This window comes from Ovis canadensis, chromosome 5 (assembly GCF_042477335.2).
Source record: "Ovis canadensis isolate MfBH-ARS-UI-01 breed Bighorn chromosome 5, ARS-UI_OviCan_v2, whole genome shotgun sequence".
In the NCBI taxonomy this organism is placed as follows: domain Eukaryota; kingdom Metazoa; phylum Chordata; class Mammalia; order Artiodactyla; family Bovidae; genus Ovis; species Ovis canadensis.
Genome location: NC_091249.1, coordinates 58,627,502 through 58,644,705, shown reverse-complemented (window position 1 = coordinate 58,644,705; position 17,204 = coordinate 58,627,502). Strand labels below are relative to the sequence as shown.

Genomic DNA, 17,204 nt, shown 5'->3' with positions numbered 1-17,204 from the left:
ACAGAATCAAACCAGTTATAATTGCTCAACTAAAACTAATAAAGGTACATTCAAAATACAGTTTGAGATTATAATTGGTTATTTAGAATCAAATCTGAATTTCTTGATAAAATATAAATCTGTTCTTTTGAAACTGGAAATGAAACTATCAATTGATAGAGAGCTAGAGACTTATTAACCCCTCCTACTTAGATAAGGAAATAAGTGACAAAGTCTCTTGCACTGAAGTATGTATTTTAACAGCTTTACATGTAATATTCATATATAAAAAACTTTAAGTGCTTTTCTCCAATTTAAAAATCTAAAGAATTCAAAAATAAGGCATTCAATATTTGAAAAAAGTACAGATTTACAAAATGTGTATATTCTGTCATGAAAACTCCACACCAACATTATACACTTGGAAAAAAATACAAACAGGATATATTACAAATTTATGTAAGCAATAACTTAGTTCACACCATGCAATAAAAAGTACATTAATCAAGATACACAAGCTTTTGTAGGTTCTAAACTGAAGGACTTTTTTTCTGCAGAATCCTTAAAACCTGTGGCACTTAAAATTTGTTAGCCTTTCTACTGAGAGGTAAATTATACACAACAATGATGAAAAAGATTAACAGACCAGTTGTCTATTATGAATCATTCCAGCTTTGTTCAACAATGGCCGAAACTCTTTTCTCATATTCTCGTTTGTTTTCCTGATAAAGCTGTGCTGCCTGACTATTGGCTGGACTATTTGGATTCGGTTCATCCAGCAGAGACTAGAAGGAAAGAAAGAAGGAAAAACACATATGTAGAGTTATTTTTTTATATTAACATGGGTCAGATATGGAGCACAAAAGTTACAGAAAACAGAAATTACTTAATGAAGAAAGAAATTAGTATGTCTCATGTATTTTTCAGACCTAAACACTTTAGTTTGATAAAGACAGTAAGAAGTTTCCTATTGCTACAAAACTTCAGTTTTCAACACAGATAGCTCTCAATTGCCTTAAGACCTCTAATTTCAAAGAAATTGGAAAAGAACAAACATTAATTCAGCATACTGCGATATTAAACGGGAACTTAACAATTTGATTTGGTTAATATACAATGTCTACAAAATACCTCAGCAACTAACATTTTCCAAAGTTAAACTCTATTATTGTGATAGGTTTGCAAATTCCTGGCAGTAAGTTGGGTAGTATACCTTATTTCCTTTAATCAACAAAACATATACACCTAGCAGCAAGGGAATATATTAATAACAGCAAGACTGAAAATACTATTTATGACTCAAATTAAAACAGAAGTGTGACAGAAAAAACTTGAAGGCCACAAACCAAAATATCACATCTGCTCCTTTCAAATCCATGTAACTAAAACTTGACTCCACCTCAAACCTTCCTCCTAAACTGTCATTCAAGGTCAACTCTGAAATATTCTGCCAGAGTGCTTTGGTGGATAGTTACATTCTTTTCCTTTGAAACAGCATTTCCCGGATGGGGCAAAATGATGCTTTTCTGCACTGCAGTTTCTTGAGGTCCCTATGTTTTTACTAAACAATTGTCTTTCTCTCTCCCCAAGATTTTTTCATCTTTCTCCATCACTTCTGGCTATGCTTTCTAGGCATGAATAATACTTGACCGGTGAGGGAATTTCCTGGTGGTCTAGTGGTTATGACTCTGCACTTGCACCACAGGGGGCACGAGTTCTATCTTTGGTTGGGGAACTAGGACCCCAAGGCTGCGAGATGCAGCGAAAAACACCCAAAACCCAAAGAAACAAAACAAAATTACTTGATCTGTGAGAACAATTTATACTTTATCAGGAAAATGATCATGGATTTGATCCAACATGATCACTAATGAAAAAGCAGATCAGTTGTATGAAAATCCTGAGGATTCTGTATGAGGTTTGCCACTGGTAACCTTAGTGTTGGGAGTGTTAGTTTGCTCACTTGGCCTTTAAATTGATCCTAAAAGAGTCAATTATATTCCATAGAATCTTGAAAAATTAAGATGCATTCTAACACATGCTTACCTGAATTGATGTTAAGATAGAAGATACATCGTATGTTGGACTCCATCTATTCTGAAGGATATCTAAACATATGCTACCATCAGCATATACTGCAAAGACAACACTAAAATTGGTTACATGTTAACTTGGTCATATCTAATAATTAAACAGTAATTTTTTTTTTTTTTACCACAAACAGAATGCCTGGCTCAGTCAGAAGCCTTGAACACTGGTTAATGACTAAAACTTTCTGTCTCACAGGAAAATCAGTCTCAAACTAACGACTGTTTACCACATACCTTTTGATGAGGAGGCTGAGTAAGTTAAATTTTTTCAACACATAACATATAGCAAATCTGTTTAAATTCCACACTTCTAAATATTCCTAAATAAAGCTCTTGGGGGGGGGGGCTAATTTTTTGAAATAGCAATTCTACTTTAAAAGTAGTAATGATGCACATGCGAAATTTTATTTACAGCACATTCTCTATCACACTCTCCACAGAAGTGAAAAACTGGAAACGGTGTGTGGTCCCCAGTGAGGGGACTGGCTGAGTAACAGTACATCATTAATGGCACAGACCACTACTGCTGCCAGAAATGACACACGTCTACCATAAGTTAATTAACGCAGAATGACAACCCTAGTATATTACATTAATAAGTTTCCAATTACTTATATAATCCCATTTCTTATAAAGAATCATTTACAAATACTTTAATTTGAAGTACAGGCAGTCACAAAAATGTGTAAGACTCAATGCCAAAATGTAGATATCTGTAAATAGTAGGATTATGAAGGATCTTATTTACCTTCACTTGTACTTTGATTTGTTTTTCCAATAAGTATGCATTCCTCTCATAATAAAAATAAGAATCAAGTGATTACTATTTTAAAAGTTTAACATTTGAGAGTGGATTTTTCCCCCTCTTGATTATGAGAATACAAACAATGAATACAAATTTTTATCCACTTGCCAGATTATGTATATGTACAATAAATTTACAAAAATAGAATCACTGTTGACAAAGGATAAGTGCATTCGAATGTTATCAATACTATCAAATTGTGGAAAGCTTCACAGAACAGTCTGATCACTCTACATTGAAACAGGAGGAAGTACGGCCTTTTGGGGGAGAGGAGGTAAATTACACTTAATACTGTCATTCTTCAGGACTCTATTCTTGGTCTTCTTCCATCTTATACCCTTTACACAACCTCTAGGGGCAACTTTATTCATGGCCTCAATTACTATCTATGTGCTAGGTATTTCCAATTGTTAGCGTTAGACCAGATTTAACGCTCAGCTTTAAAGCAGCACAGTCAACTGTTTACTGTGTACCCCACAGGAACATCAAACTTAGCAAGTTCAAAGCAAAAATCATAACCTCTGTAAAACCCATAAAAATGCAAAATGATTTTAAAGTTTTGAAGTAGTTTACTATTTTTGAGAAGTAATACCAAAGTAAATTAGAAACCAAACATCCATCAACTGATAAAATGTAGTCTATTCATACAGTGGATTATAATTCAGCAATAAAATGAAGTACAGTTATGTGTTATGAGATGAACCTGAAAACTATGCCAGCTGAAAGAAATCAATTACAAAGGACCACATACATTATATGACACATATATGACTCCATTTATATGCAATGTCCAGAATAAGCAAACCTATATAGAGAAAATAAACCAGTGGTTGCCTATGGCTGGGAGGCAGGAGGATAGGGATGGGGAGTGAATGCTAACAGGAATGGGATTTTTTGGGGAGAGTGATAAAAATGTTCTAAAATTGATTATGGTAATGACTGTACAACTCAGTCAAGGTACTAAAAACCACTAAATTGTACAACTTACATGGGTGAATAGCATAGTATATGAATCTTTTAATAATAAAGATTTTTTTTTAAAAAAAGTAAACTAGGAAGTTAACTAAATGAAGTTTTCCACTCATAGTGGAGAAAAAAGGGAAACCACGCTATTAATATGGAGGGATAACAAAAATAACCAAAGGACCTCCTGGTGATCCAGTGGTTGAGACTCCACCCTCCCTATGCAGGGGGCACAGGTTTCATCCCTGGTTTGGGAACTAAGCTCTGACATGACACACGGATCAGCCAAAAAAAGGAAAGAGGATATTTGTTAATTTTACATATAACAGGATCTCAATTTTGAACATTTGTTTGTAGTTTTACAGCTAAACTTTAAGCTACAAATTCTTTTCAGTATCTTTCACATTCTGACAAATAAATAGATATTACTTTTAAAAATCAGAAGTTATTAAAACAAAACTTTCCTCAAATCAGGAACCTTGGTAAGACTCCAGACTAAAGAAGCATGGTTAACACTGACATGGAAGCAACACTGAGAGGTGGGCCCTAACGATGAAAAGCATGGGCAGCACCTAAAAGGATGGAACAACTCTTTCTTCCTCCTATCATTTGCAAAAGCTAAAAAATGCTACTTACCATTTGGATGAAACATTTTGGATAAAAACCTAACAGTTGGCGGTTTATTTGGATATTCTTCAGAAAATTCTATTACTAGTTTAAAAGTACCTAGATAGAAAACAAACCAAAATAATTACAGTAATGACAAGCACTTGAATTTCCAACCCTATGCTGGCTTTTGCACAACCACACAAAAATTAATGTCAATTTTGGTTTAGCATATAAAACATACTAAATATACTTCTATTTATGTACTGATAATATACAACATTGGCAAGCATTTTGGGGTACAAGCACTTAACATATACTACTGGTAAGAACATTGTCATATTTTTGGCAGGCAATTTTGCCCTAGCTACCAAACTTTTAAATGCACATTTGAAGAACTACAGATAATTTACTATAACTTAGAAGGAGGAGGTGCCAAATGATTTTGAGAGGGGCTAACCATCATATGACAAAGGACTCAGACTGGAGGGTATGGCCACTAATGTGAAAAAGTCTTTTCTGTTCCTATCATTTAAGTACGTCAAGAATCAGTTAAGCATTAGTGTAACTGTCTACTGTTGGTTATAAACCAATATGGTACATTTTGGTCAGCCTAAATCATTATTTGCTGTCAAGAGACAGGCATTGAAAAAAAAATTATGTATTTGTAACAAAGTCAATCTGTTCAGTGTACAAAGAGTTCTCAACTCAAATTACAAATCTATTTAGCAGACACAACCACCATTAATATATAGTTTTATGTTTGTCATTCTGGACTCCTTTTGTGTTTATTCACTATCCAGAGACGTTTTACTTTTGAGGAAATATACCTGAAGGCTCCACAGGTGCTCCAATTACCCACTGTGGGGCTTACTCAGTAAGTTGAAGCCTATTCCTAATGAAGTCAATACAAGTTTAAACCATTCAAGATGTCTCCACAAGTTTCTCTCCTTATTTTATCAATTAAACAAACAAACAAACATACTTTCTCAACCTAAATTCTAAACTCATGACTTCAGTCTACCAAGATCAAAGACATGTATTTAGTAAAATATTTAACACTCTATTTTCATTGCTCATTTATTCAATATATAACCTCTACTTCTTTAAATTTTTTGTTGTTTGGAAATTTCGGATCAGGGAGGCCAAAGATACAAACAAAATCAAAGGTGATATTTAATTCACGTTCCGATATATTAAGAGGTTCTATGAAATGTATAGTTCATTAGCAAAGAGAGACTTAAACCTAATATATTTTTAATACCTAATGTTATATATATATATTACACTTACTTTTAGTTTTCCTTCATTACAAAATGTACAATGTAAACATTTCAGGTAAACACAAATATGAAACAGCTTTAAGCTTGCTTTCTTCATATTTATGGGGTCTCTGGACCTCTTTATACTCTTACTCCCAATCACACCAAGCTTCGAATGTGAAGTCACTGAACATGAAGATGGGAAGAGACGCATGCAACAGCACACCATTTTATGGCATTTCCACCAAAAATTAAAAATATTTAAAAATATTTCAACTTTTTGGTTGGTAAAAATTCCCCTAATAAAAAAAAAATTCCTCAAATTTTTACACAATCCATTTTCATAATTGGTATAAACTGTCTCCAGCACACCATGTGCTACCACTATTGATATTTGTTGTATTAGAAATGATTACTCAAGGAAATCTTAAAATACTTAACAACTGTAAACTCATTACACATTAACCTAAGTAACATTTAATGAAAATAACTGTATTTCCCCCACCACGTTAGGGAGAAGTGTAGCACTGTTTATCTGCAAATCTCTTAAACGATTAGCTTAATGGAAAACAGCTGCCCTCTCTCAGCTGCCTCTGCATTCAATCTGTCGCAACATGCTGTTCTGGTTGAGATACATGAAGAAAATCAGGCCTCTTCCAAATATGAAAAGGAAAAAGGAAGGAGTATTTTCATAGCCTTTTCAGATAAAGGTAGATATTCTTTTTTGCTGTTACATAAAATAAATGGTAAAGTTTTTAATGGCTAGCTGCAACATAAAATGTGAAGCCATATAAACTTTTTGCATCACTTATATTAATGACTATTGCACATTGCATGTATCTTTTATCCATCCATAATTTCCTAACACATTGGCCATTTGGAAAATACCAGTTCACCAAGTTATCCAAATCATCTAAATGTTGCCATATTTCATTTGATATGCATTTATATACACTAGGGCTTCCCTCATAGCTCAGTCAGTCAAGAATCTGCCTGCAATGCAGGAGACCTAGGTTTAATTCCTGGGTTGGGAAGATCCCCTGGAGAAGGAAATGGCAACCCACTCCAGTATTCTTGCTTGGAGAATACCAAGGACAGAGGAGCCTGGCAGGCTACAGTACATGGGGTCGCAAGAGTCTGACATGACTTAGCGACTAAAGAGAAAGAGATATACACCATCAAAAACAAAGTCACAACCGGTAATACCATCTACTAATCTCATCAGAGAAAAAAGTATTGGGAACCATAATTTTATCAGCAGCAACAAATCCTGTCAGTCACTTTCCTCGACTTAATTTAAAATCTTCCCTGGTGGCTCAGATAGTAAAGAATCTGCCTGCAATGTGGGATACCCAGGTTTGACCCCTGGGTCAGAAGATCCCCTGTAAAAGGGAATGGCTATCCACTCCAGTTTTCCTGCCTAGAGAATTCCATGGACAGAGGAGCCTGGTGAGCCATAGTCCACGGAGTCACCAAGAGTCAGACATGACTGAGCAACTAACACTTTCACTAAGAATATGGCAACCAAATACATACTCAAATCTAAATAACCAAAGTTTGCCAGTCATTCTTTCAAGTAAAAATGTTCCATGAAAAAAGCAGTAATTCAAGTTGCAACTCAACTGCAGAAATGGCTTTCTCTCCAACCACCAAACTGGTATGCAAGGAAGTGCTGTATGCATACTTCCAACTTCATCAAGCAGAACATCAGAAAGCAGCATACTCAATGGTCAGAGTTTAGCAATATTAGTAATTCCCACTTTTTCATCAAAACATTTTAAAAAGTGAAACTGACATCTTTTATTTAAAAAAATGCGAAAAATACGACTCCAAGCACAGTTTGCTGCCACTGACTTGGTATGTGCCAAGGCACTAAATTGCTTAGGGCCAGTTTTAGTCACTAATGCTTTTGTACCATCAGTGCTATGTTAATACAATAAAAAAGGTACGAAAAAAAAAAAAGCCTTCCTATTGCTATGAAGACAGTTTTGATTACAGGAAACCTCTGAAAAGGTCTCAGAAAACTTAAAGAGCTTGTGGACCACCCGTGAGTATCCTTGGTACAGAGTAAAAAGCAGAACCCCTTGAGTACCTTTCTTCAACTCCTTACCCCTCCCCACCTGATAGCAGTATGGTATACAAGCCTTCACACACACACACACACACACACACACACACACACACACACACACACACACACACTTGCATGTATGCTAGTCACACACACATTGCATGTATGCTAGTCAGTAAACTGTATGGTATACAAGCCTTCACACACACACACACACACACACACACACACACACACACACACACACACACACACACACTTGCATGTATGCTAGTCACACACACATTGCATGTATGCTAGTCAGTAAACTGTATGGTATACAAGCCTTCACACAGACACACAGACACACACACACACACACACTTGCATGTATGCTAGTCAGTAAAACTGTGGTATTGTAACATATGTTCTGCAACTTTTTTGTCTCCTCAAACATACAACCAGATCTACCGTATTCTTTAATAGGTACATAATATTCTACAGTCTAGATGTTTAATAATTTGCTTAACCATTTCTCCTACTGAACATTCAGGTTTTCTCCTTAAAAATACTTCTGCAATAATTATTTGTATAAATAACCTTGATGGGTTAATTCTGGAGCCACTGTGATAACTAAGACAAATCTATTTAACACATTTTAAAAATTCATGCTATATTAGGGAAACTTTAAGTATCTGGTTAAAATCAATTTAATAAGTTTAACTATAAATACACATTAGAACAAGTTTTCCATTTTTCTGGCTCTTGGATAAATACTGAATTTAAGATGCAAAAAATTCTGTAGAATGCTAACTATTTACAGGTGTCAAAAGATAGCTGTTAAGTGAAACTACTGGCAGTTACACACAATTAAGAGCACTGATCAACATATATAAAGTTAAAAATGCATGATTATTACTCTTCTGATGTTCACCTCAGAGACACCTTTAGCATGCTATGAGGTCATTTAAATTTAAAACTATTCTCAACATAGACCCCACCACATAGGCCTACAGTTCAAGAGCCAATACAAAAGTAACAGAAAGAACTAGCAATGAAGGTGATCAAGCTGACATGGGAAGAAAGTTCTTTGTAAGCTATAAATTCTCAGTAGCATTATTTAGTTTTAATCTGATCTATTATTAATAGAAAATAGCCTTAACTAGATAGATTGGTGTTATAATTTTCTACTTAAAAGAAGCCTCTTAATACTACAGAAAACATATTGAGATTGACTTACCATCTTCAAAGGGTGTCCCTTCTGGTCTGAAAATAAGAAGATTTCTGATTAAAAAAAGTTTTTTCTTTCTGCTTTTTCCTGATTTTCATAGTGGAGAGGATAAACTCAAACAAGAGAAAGAGGAGCTCATTCTGCTAATTTGTGGAGCATTTATTGTTACTTTAATATCACCTTAGCCCTGGATTTTTATTTATATACACATAAAAGGGGCTTCCTTGGTGGCTCAGACAGTAAAGAATCTGCCTGCAAGGCGGGAGACCCAGGCTGGATCCCTGGGTTGGGAAGAGTCCCTGGAGAAGGGAATGGCTAACCACTCCAGTATTCTTGCCTGGAGAATTGCACAGACAGTGGAGCCTGGTGGGCTATAGACCATGGGGTCACAGAGAGTCAGATACAACTGCGCAACTAACAATAACAAACACAGACATAAATAGTAACTTTCATTTTCCAAGTGTTCCTTTTAGAATGGTTTTACAAAAAACAAAAGAAACTTGCCATAATTTTAGCACAAAAAAATTCAGTTCATAAATATCAATCCTTTTGTAAATATATGTATTCTTAACAGAAAAATTCCTATTTTCTTAAATATATATCAATAAAATGGAAGTCAATACCCTTTAAGATAATTATGATACCAAAGTATCCTGCTTTTCAAAAGAGAAATAGCCCTTGTTCAACTCAACTAAATTTATCTGATGTCACCAAGAATGCCAGTTTCTTTTGTCCACGTCTTTTCATTGTACCATATCCCTATCTCATCTTTCCTAAGCAGCAACCTGAAGTTTACTTTATTTTTTTTAAGTTCGTTTTTTTAATTGCTTCACAAAGCTGGGTTGGTAAGGTTTAATTATTATTTGCAAGGTACATTCAAGATCTCAAAGAAGCATGCTAACACCCTGAATTTAATATGACTTTACTTTAGAAGGGTGAACTACACTCATTTTCCCCACTAATTTTTAATGTAGACTCTTAAAATGGAGTCAACAGAAATTCAGAATTCTGTTTACAGAAGTGTTCCTTTTACGTCTTAGTGCAAAACCCTAGTATAAAAAGAGCAACAAAAGAGATTTCCCTGGAGGTCCAGAAGTCAAGAATCCACTTGCCAACGCAAGAGACACAGGTTCAATCCCTGGTCTGGGAAGATGCCCCAAGCAGAGGAGCACCTAAGCCCATGGGCCACAGCTACTAAACCCATGCACTCTAGGGCCCTCATGCCACAACTACTGAAGCCTGAAGGCCTCGCTCTGCAGCAAGAGAAGCCACTGCAATGAGAAGTCAGGGCACTGTAACTAGCGAGAGTCCACACACAGCAAAAAATAATAAAGAAAATAAAATTTTTTTAAAGAGTGAAAGAAAATAAAATCCAGTTCAGGAAAACCAAAGAAAGAGCATGAAGAAATAATGCTCTTATACAAATACGCCTACATGCAATACATACTATATGTAAAATATAAGACTGCACCTTGAAAGGCTCCATACAGTTATTTCACATTAAGCTGTCAAACATTTTTTATTTAAATTCTTACTATGGTGGAAGTTATCAATATTTTTGGTTCCTACTCTTTTTACAGTTCTAGTAGAATACATACTAAGCATTTGCTTGGCACATTTTGTACAAACTTATCATTCTCCTGTAGTCTCAAATGATATTTTTATCAAATAAAACCCACTGATTATAAAATCAAATTTTATGTGACTGCCAAAACTCTATCAGAATTTTTTTTTAATCTTACAGTTTCTGTAAGATCCCTCATCCCTAGGAAAGTTTCCCTTCCTAGCTGTTATACATTCAATTTTCTTAAAAGAATCACCATACCTACCATTTGTTATTTCTTTCAACTCACCCAAATATAACTGCATTCCACTGCATGATGTTGTTTTCTGATGGTGCGCCACTGACACCCACAGGTGGGTCCTCTTGCAATCTAGAAATCCAGAATAGAAATTTTAAAAGTTGAACATTAAGGCCACTAAGAAGGCCAGTCAAACATCTTTCAACCATCTACTTTGAGAAACAAACTAAATCCATTTTCTTGTTGTGCTGAGCTGGAATAAACCATACCACTTTAAATGGCTTGGGAGTCATCCCTCTTCAAATATCACCAAGGTTAAGATATCTGTTCAAGAACTACTTTTAACAATAACAACAAAGGAAAAACCTCAAGTGTAAAAAAACACTATTTACTCAACTATCAATTTTGCTACTGTAAACATGCAAAGGCTGTGTGAGTCCTAACCAAAGCTACTTGGGCAACATGGCCACCAAAAAAACTCTCCCCCAAACAAAATATAAAGACCCCACCTCAGTGTAAACATTAAATGACTGAAAAACACTTGCATCCAGTTTAATCAGGAAACTAGTTTTGGGCAGTAGAACTACTTTATTCCATTTGCGTTAGCAGCAGCTTTTAGAGTAAGCAAAGCTCTGGCTAGGTTTTCCCTCAGTCCCTATTTTAAAAGCTCTGCACCAATACTGCATTTTACCTCTCAGATCATGCGCCCATATACAGAGCTACCTTCCAACACCTGTTACAAACTCTTGCAAAAGAAGACCCTTGGAAAACTACCGAAGGTGCCAAGCACACAACTCAGAATTAAGCAGAGAACTGCAATGAGAAACCAGGGTACCAAAGGCCAGGAACCTCGAAATTTTATTATTGGAATTTCACTCATGGGAGCCAATCTGAAATCTATGGTTTCAAGCTGTAGAAACAGAGTTTTGCACAAAAAGGAGTATCTCCTTTTAAAACTGTCATCTCAGGAAAAAAAAAAGTAAACGCGACACTAAATACACACACACACACACACACACACACACACACACACACAAACACACCGTCATGTGATATGATTCTTGGAATTAGTCCCCCAAAATGGCTTTTAGTCAACCTCAAGCAGTACAGGCCATGACGAAAAGAAGAACCCTTGGAAGATACGGGGCGTGATATCGCCCACCAAAGATAAAGGCTAAGTTACCAATACACTCAAGGCCAAACTGGGCAAAGCCCCAAACAATGGCTTCCAAGTGCCTCATTTAAAGGTTTACAATGAAGTTGAGAGGTTACTTCCTGATAAGCCAATCCAAGTTTTTACACTGGATTTTTTCTCTCGAGCAGGGCAGGTCTCCCTAGAAAAACACTTATAAATGCGCACGGGAGCGTAACGCTAAGTTTTCTTGGTTATTTTCTTCTCCGTACCTGTAAGCATTCAAAGTAAAACAACTGGGGGGAAAAAAGTCACTTCCTCCTCATCAACCCTAATATCTAACAAAACCCTATTTTACAAAAGAGGCTCAGGGAGTATCAGCTTAGCCCCAGCCTCCAGAAAGGCATTTTTCCAGACCTTGGAGGCTATAGATAGGTCTTTACACACCAGGCCACAGAGCTGAGTTCCAGAAAGCACTGGCAGCCGGGTTTGCCAGCCCGAATCGCAGCCCTCTAAGCCAGTTCTCAAGGTCCTTTCAGGCGGGCGGGGAGGGATTGGGGGGGGAAGAGTCGGGTTTCGGAGGATGGGTTAACAACCTCCGGCCCTCGCGCATCAGACCCCACCCTCACTGCAGAAAGAATGGGGAGGGAGGCGGGGGTTGGCCCCAACCCTGGCAGTCGGAAAGGCGGCAAGGCCATCGAACAAAGCTGACTGGTGTAGCTAGCGGTGGAAAGGCTTCTGCAAGGGCTCGCTCTTAGGGCAGAGAGAAGAGGCACCGCAGGGTGCAGAGGCGAAGGATGAGATTTGAAAGCCAGGGCGAGGTATCAGGCAACTGGCCGCAGTGGGCAGCAGGGAATCGTAGGACAAACCATAGCCATCTTTTTACTTTTTTGTGGGGGTAGGGTGGTGGTGAGGAAGTATCAAAATTTCTTACGTAGGACAAGTGAACAACCAAGGAGAAGAGAGTGCTAAAGCGGGGCTGGAACTGGGCTTCCATCTGTCCCCCTGGGCCCACAGCAGCCCTCTTAGGGTCAAGAGGGGAAGGTGTCCCGGATCCCCACCCTAGCCCCGGAGCTTCGGGGAGGAGTCGTCATTCAGGCGAAAATGAAGGCCCTTACCTCTTGAAATCCCGCATAAGCCTCCTCCGGGCCGGGGTCGACATGCTCCCCAGCAGCCCCGCGGTCAGTCTGAAAGAAAAGAGTCCCGCGCAGCCCCCCCACCCCCCGGCGCGGCGGCCGAATCACTGTGGGTCACCGCCGCCGCTGCCGAGGTTGCACAAACAACCCTGCAATGACGTCTCCCTCCGCCGCCTCCAGATCCCTCCGCCCTCCGCCGGTACCATGCAGTGAGGGGTGGGGGAGAAGGGAACGGGACGTAGGAGAGCTAGTTACGGGGCCCCTTCACCAGGGACCTTATCCCTTTTGTCTCCTTGAACGAATTGACCAATTACTGTTCCTTATGCTCAGACTGGAGGTTGTGATAAAGAAGTACCGGAACTGAAACACCACCAACCCGTCTCCCCCTCTTTCACTAGTTTAGGCTCAGCCGGGTGGGGAGAGAGGGACGCATCCGGGGCCAGAGATTTCAGGGAAAGGAGGTAGGATGACGTAAGATCACGTGACTGCCGGCGGCGTTGTCAACAATCCACCTCCGAGGGGGAGGGGACGAAGTATCTAGAACCACGTGTCCCTATGACGCCATTAGGACGGATCACGTGAGAGCGTCTCCTGGATCTAACTTTCAGCCGTCTTTCAGCCCGGTAGTTAAATTTATGGGCTGAGGGCTGGTATGCACTTTTATGTTTTTTCTCCATTTTGTCCTATGGACAGCTATTGATGAGATTGTGTCGGAAGCAGTAGTTTGTTTTGCTTCTTAAATCTTTAAAATAGAGCCCCAAATAATTTGGATTTAAAACTCCCCTCTGGTTGGCTCAATGGCTTATCAAATCTGGCATCTGAGGAAAAGTGAAGGGACCTCCGTTTTCCTCAGCTGAGTGCAGAGGCCCATACAAAGCGAAATCCCCTGAAATGCTTCCTTAGGGCCACCAAATATTACTGTATGAGCATTGCAGTGTGTTTCCAGGGTTGGCGATGCTGGGCAGAGATTAAAGAACGGTGTACAGATTGTTTAATGTTTGTTTACAATCCCCACAGGATTACGGAATTTTGTTTATCCTTTATGAGTCTGCTCTTATTTGAGGCTTTGTGTCAGAGTCCTTGGATTGGTCTACAGTGGGGTACCATTGTATTTGTCAAGAAATGTGCAGGTTTGATCATAGTGTGTATGAAGAGAGTGTAGGTGACTAGTTGCCAGACCTAAAAGTTTGACTCACATGTGGGGGAGAGATCATGCAGACGTGGATAGGGGTTGTATATCTAGCCTGAGTAATTTATTTCAGATTTTCAACACTAGTAAGTTAATAGCCTGAAACGTCCCCCACCGGGGCTCAGAGATACTGGCCGTTGGAATTCTGACATTATTTCTAGTCATTGAGTTCCCTTCCTCTATCGCCTCCAATTCTGTTCTTAAAGACTTTTTTTTTGGCTGAACCCTGAGCTCTTTAAGTCCATTTGGGTGATTCCTCAACCCAAGGTGTTACAGTAAGACAGAATGAGGAATATGGCGTTGGGCATACTTTCATTGAACTAGAAAGGGTTAGTTTCCCCTACTTTTCTGGTACCTCTCTTTCTTCAATCCCTGAATTCTTTCTCTTGCTTTTATTAAATGCCTTGGTAATCAAGTTAGCCAGATCTAATACTTGATAGATACCCACCGACAAATGTAATTCTCTAAGTCAAAAAGTTATTTTCTTATTTTCATTTTTTTGCCATAGCAATCCCTATAGCTAAGGATGGAGACATACTGTTAGGGTTACCTACAGTGAAATGCTAAAATTTTTTTTTAATCTGTCGTGTCATTTGTTTAGCAATTATAGTTGTTTTGGAAATCTACAGTTCATGGTTTTCCAGAATGAAGTAATGCTTTCGATCAAATCAAGTAAGTTTCATTAAAGTCCGAGAGCTTTATTGTATAAGCAAGAATCATACGTTGTCCTGGTTACCAACCCTGTCATAACCTAGTTGTAGAAAGGATAGTTTTAAGGCTATAATTTATAGTGTAGACTGAGTTGCTCTAGATTGTGAGCTCACTGAGAGCAGGGACTCTGATTCATGCCTTGATCCTTGACAACAGTATAAGTCAACAACAAATATTTAATAAATGTGCTTTACAAGTCTGAGTCCAGTATAAGATTTACTATGATACTCAAAGAAAATATAACATAGTTGAATAACGTTTCAAAAGGAAAGACAAATTTGAATATTTTTATGGTGATAAGCAAAAACCATGACCACCTTTCTTTCCCCTCCGTCTCTCAAAATAAGCTGTCACAACATAGAAACACTTAGGAATGTTTTAAAATATCAATTTCTTTACCCTAACTCATTTAAATTAGGATCTCTGGGGGTGGGGCCTTTTAACAAGCTCTCTAGGTGTGATTTTTAATGTGCATGTTGGGGTAAGACCAACTGGACTAGAATTCATTGGATAATAATGACGCCTTCTCTTATTTAAAAGCAAAGTGAGATTTGGCCTCTTACGCTTAACTTTTTTTTTTTTTTTTAACAGGAAAATGAAAGCCGTAACGAAAACAGCACTGCCTGGGCACTTCCAGTGGTATTCTTTTTATTCATTGGAGGCTGTCACTCGATCCGAACCCCATGTCTAGTTCTTAGGCAATTAAGATTCTGGGAGGTGGGGTGCCTTGTATGTCACTCTATTTTGTGGTGGAGCCCTTTGAATTATTTGCCTTTCCAAAGAGGGCTTTGAACGAGTTTTGACGTGTAGAAAGGGAATTTTTTAAAGAGGATCACTATGAGTTCAAGAAAAAAAATTTAAGCATATAAGAGGTGTTCAAGAAATGTTCTTATGAATCGTCTTATACCTGTTCTACGGATGTATGTCGACAGCTGAGGTCAAACACAGATTATGCAATATTAAGATAACTAGGTAACTTAGAAAACTATAATTTTACAAGACTTCCTTGGAAGTCTCGTTTTACAAGAAGTCTCTACCTGTGACACCAAGCATCCTTTTAGGATCCAGCACAAGCAGCAAGTGTTCTCGGGCCTGTGTGCGTCTAAGATGCAGGTCGGATAAACTTCCACCCCGGCTCCCCTTCCCTAGAGGATTTGCAGTCTCTCGAGCTTTTGCTAAAATATGATCGTCCCCTGTTGCTGCTCAGAACCAACCTTCTGTCTTGGCCCCAGTTTGATCGACAGCTGCTCGCATTACCGACCTCCACCCGCAGGGAAGCTTCCAGTTAGCCCCCACGGGGACTCGCGTCCGCTCGTTCCCATTTTTCCTTCCGGGTCGGGCCTGGCCGGTTTTCCGGTCTTGCGCAGTAGACCCCAAGCTAGTGACCTGCTGCACCGTTGCTATGGTAGTAGGCAGTGGGGAGCTAGCAAGCTAGGTAGGGTCGGAGTCGCTGTGACTGCACTGAGCCAGGCTGGCAGGATCACAGAATGGGCTGAGGCAGCGGCGGCTGCCCGGACGAGGTCGACGGTGGGGAAAGGGGCGCGGCACTGGTCTGGGACCCTAAGACTCCTGGTTTGAGGAGTGGGCGGGACCGAGGTTTTCTTGGGCCCCGGGACCTGATCTGTTGGTGACCGCAGCTTTGCGGAAAACTTATATTTGATGGGGCTTGACGAGACGTGTGGGGACCCTACCCATGATGAATAGGTGACATGTAGTGAGAGCATCTTAAAACTTGGTGGAAATGATGGAGACAGTAGGAAGTTCCCCCAAGTTCTGGTGGTGGCCGAAGTCACATAAGGACACCTTGCTGGCGAACTGGCAGAGTTCCCAGAGACAAACAGGACTCGTGGAAAAGATTCCTAGTTTTCCGTTTTCCGTAATTTAAAGTATTAGTTTATTGTGATATTGCATTATCCACCTTGAATAAATAAAGGTATGAATGTTTAATCTTCTCCCCCCCCTCCCACCCTTTCTTTCCATAAAGCAAAAACCGGGCTTCAAAATGGAGATGTATGAAACCCTTGGAAAAGTGGGAGAGGGAAGTTATGGAACAGTCATGAAGTGTAAACATAAGGATACTGGGCAGATAGTGGCCATTAAGATATTTTATGAAAAATCAGAAAAGTCTGTCAACAAAATTGCAATGAGGGAAATAAAGTTTCTAAAGGTTTGCTTCTTTTACCTTAATTGCTCTCTGTAAGTCAAAAAAGAGATTGTTATGAAATAAAAACTTGTATAACAAATATTT

General features: G+C 38.7%; 2 protein-coding genes across 2 annotated transcripts in view; one reads left to right on the top strand and one right to left on the bottom strand.

Annotated features, from left to right (window-relative positions):
- Window positions 1–217: 217 nt before the first annotated feature.
- On the bottom strand, window positions 218–15,331 carry UBE2B (ubiquitin conjugating enzyme E2 B). Its single transcript, XM_069592067.1, has 6 exons — window positions 13,039–15,331; window positions 10,840–10,920; window positions 8,996–9,021; window positions 4,474–4,563; window positions 2,026–2,114; window positions 218–764 (listed from the first exon to the last, which is right to left on the bottom strand). Exons 1-6 carry the CDS (start codon window positions 13,080–13,082, stop codon window positions 636–638), a joined length of 459 nt encoding a protein of 152 aa, XP_069448168.1. The 5' UTR covers window positions 13,083–15,331; the 3' UTR covers window positions 218–635.
- A 1,030-nt stretch (window positions 15,332–16,361) lies between these two features.
- The window catches only part of CDKL3 (cyclin dependent kinase like 3), a 33,109-nt gene continuing 32,266 nt past the window's right edge, over window positions 16,362–17,204 (top strand). Inside the window, exon 1 of the mRNA XM_069592066.1 lies at window positions 16,362–17,123. Coding sequence (XP_069448167.1) covers window positions 16,896–17,123 — 228 coding nt within the window. The 5' untranslated portion in view covers window positions 16,362–16,895. The remainder of the gene's footprint in view (window positions 17,124–17,204) is intronic.

Coding starts and splice junctions, on each gene's coding strand:
- UBE2B (XM_069592067.1), bottom strand. CDS start 13,082: ATGTCGACCCCGGCCCGGAGGAGGCTTATGCGGGATTTCAAGAG. Junction 4,564..8,995: donor AGGGACACCCTTTGAAGATG/GTAAGTCAATCT, acceptor TTTTCTATCTAG/GTACTTTTAAACTAGTAATA. Junction 765..2,025: donor CTATCTTAACATCAATTCAG/GTAAGCATGTGT, acceptor CTTTCCTTCTAG/TCTCTGCTGGATGAACCGAA.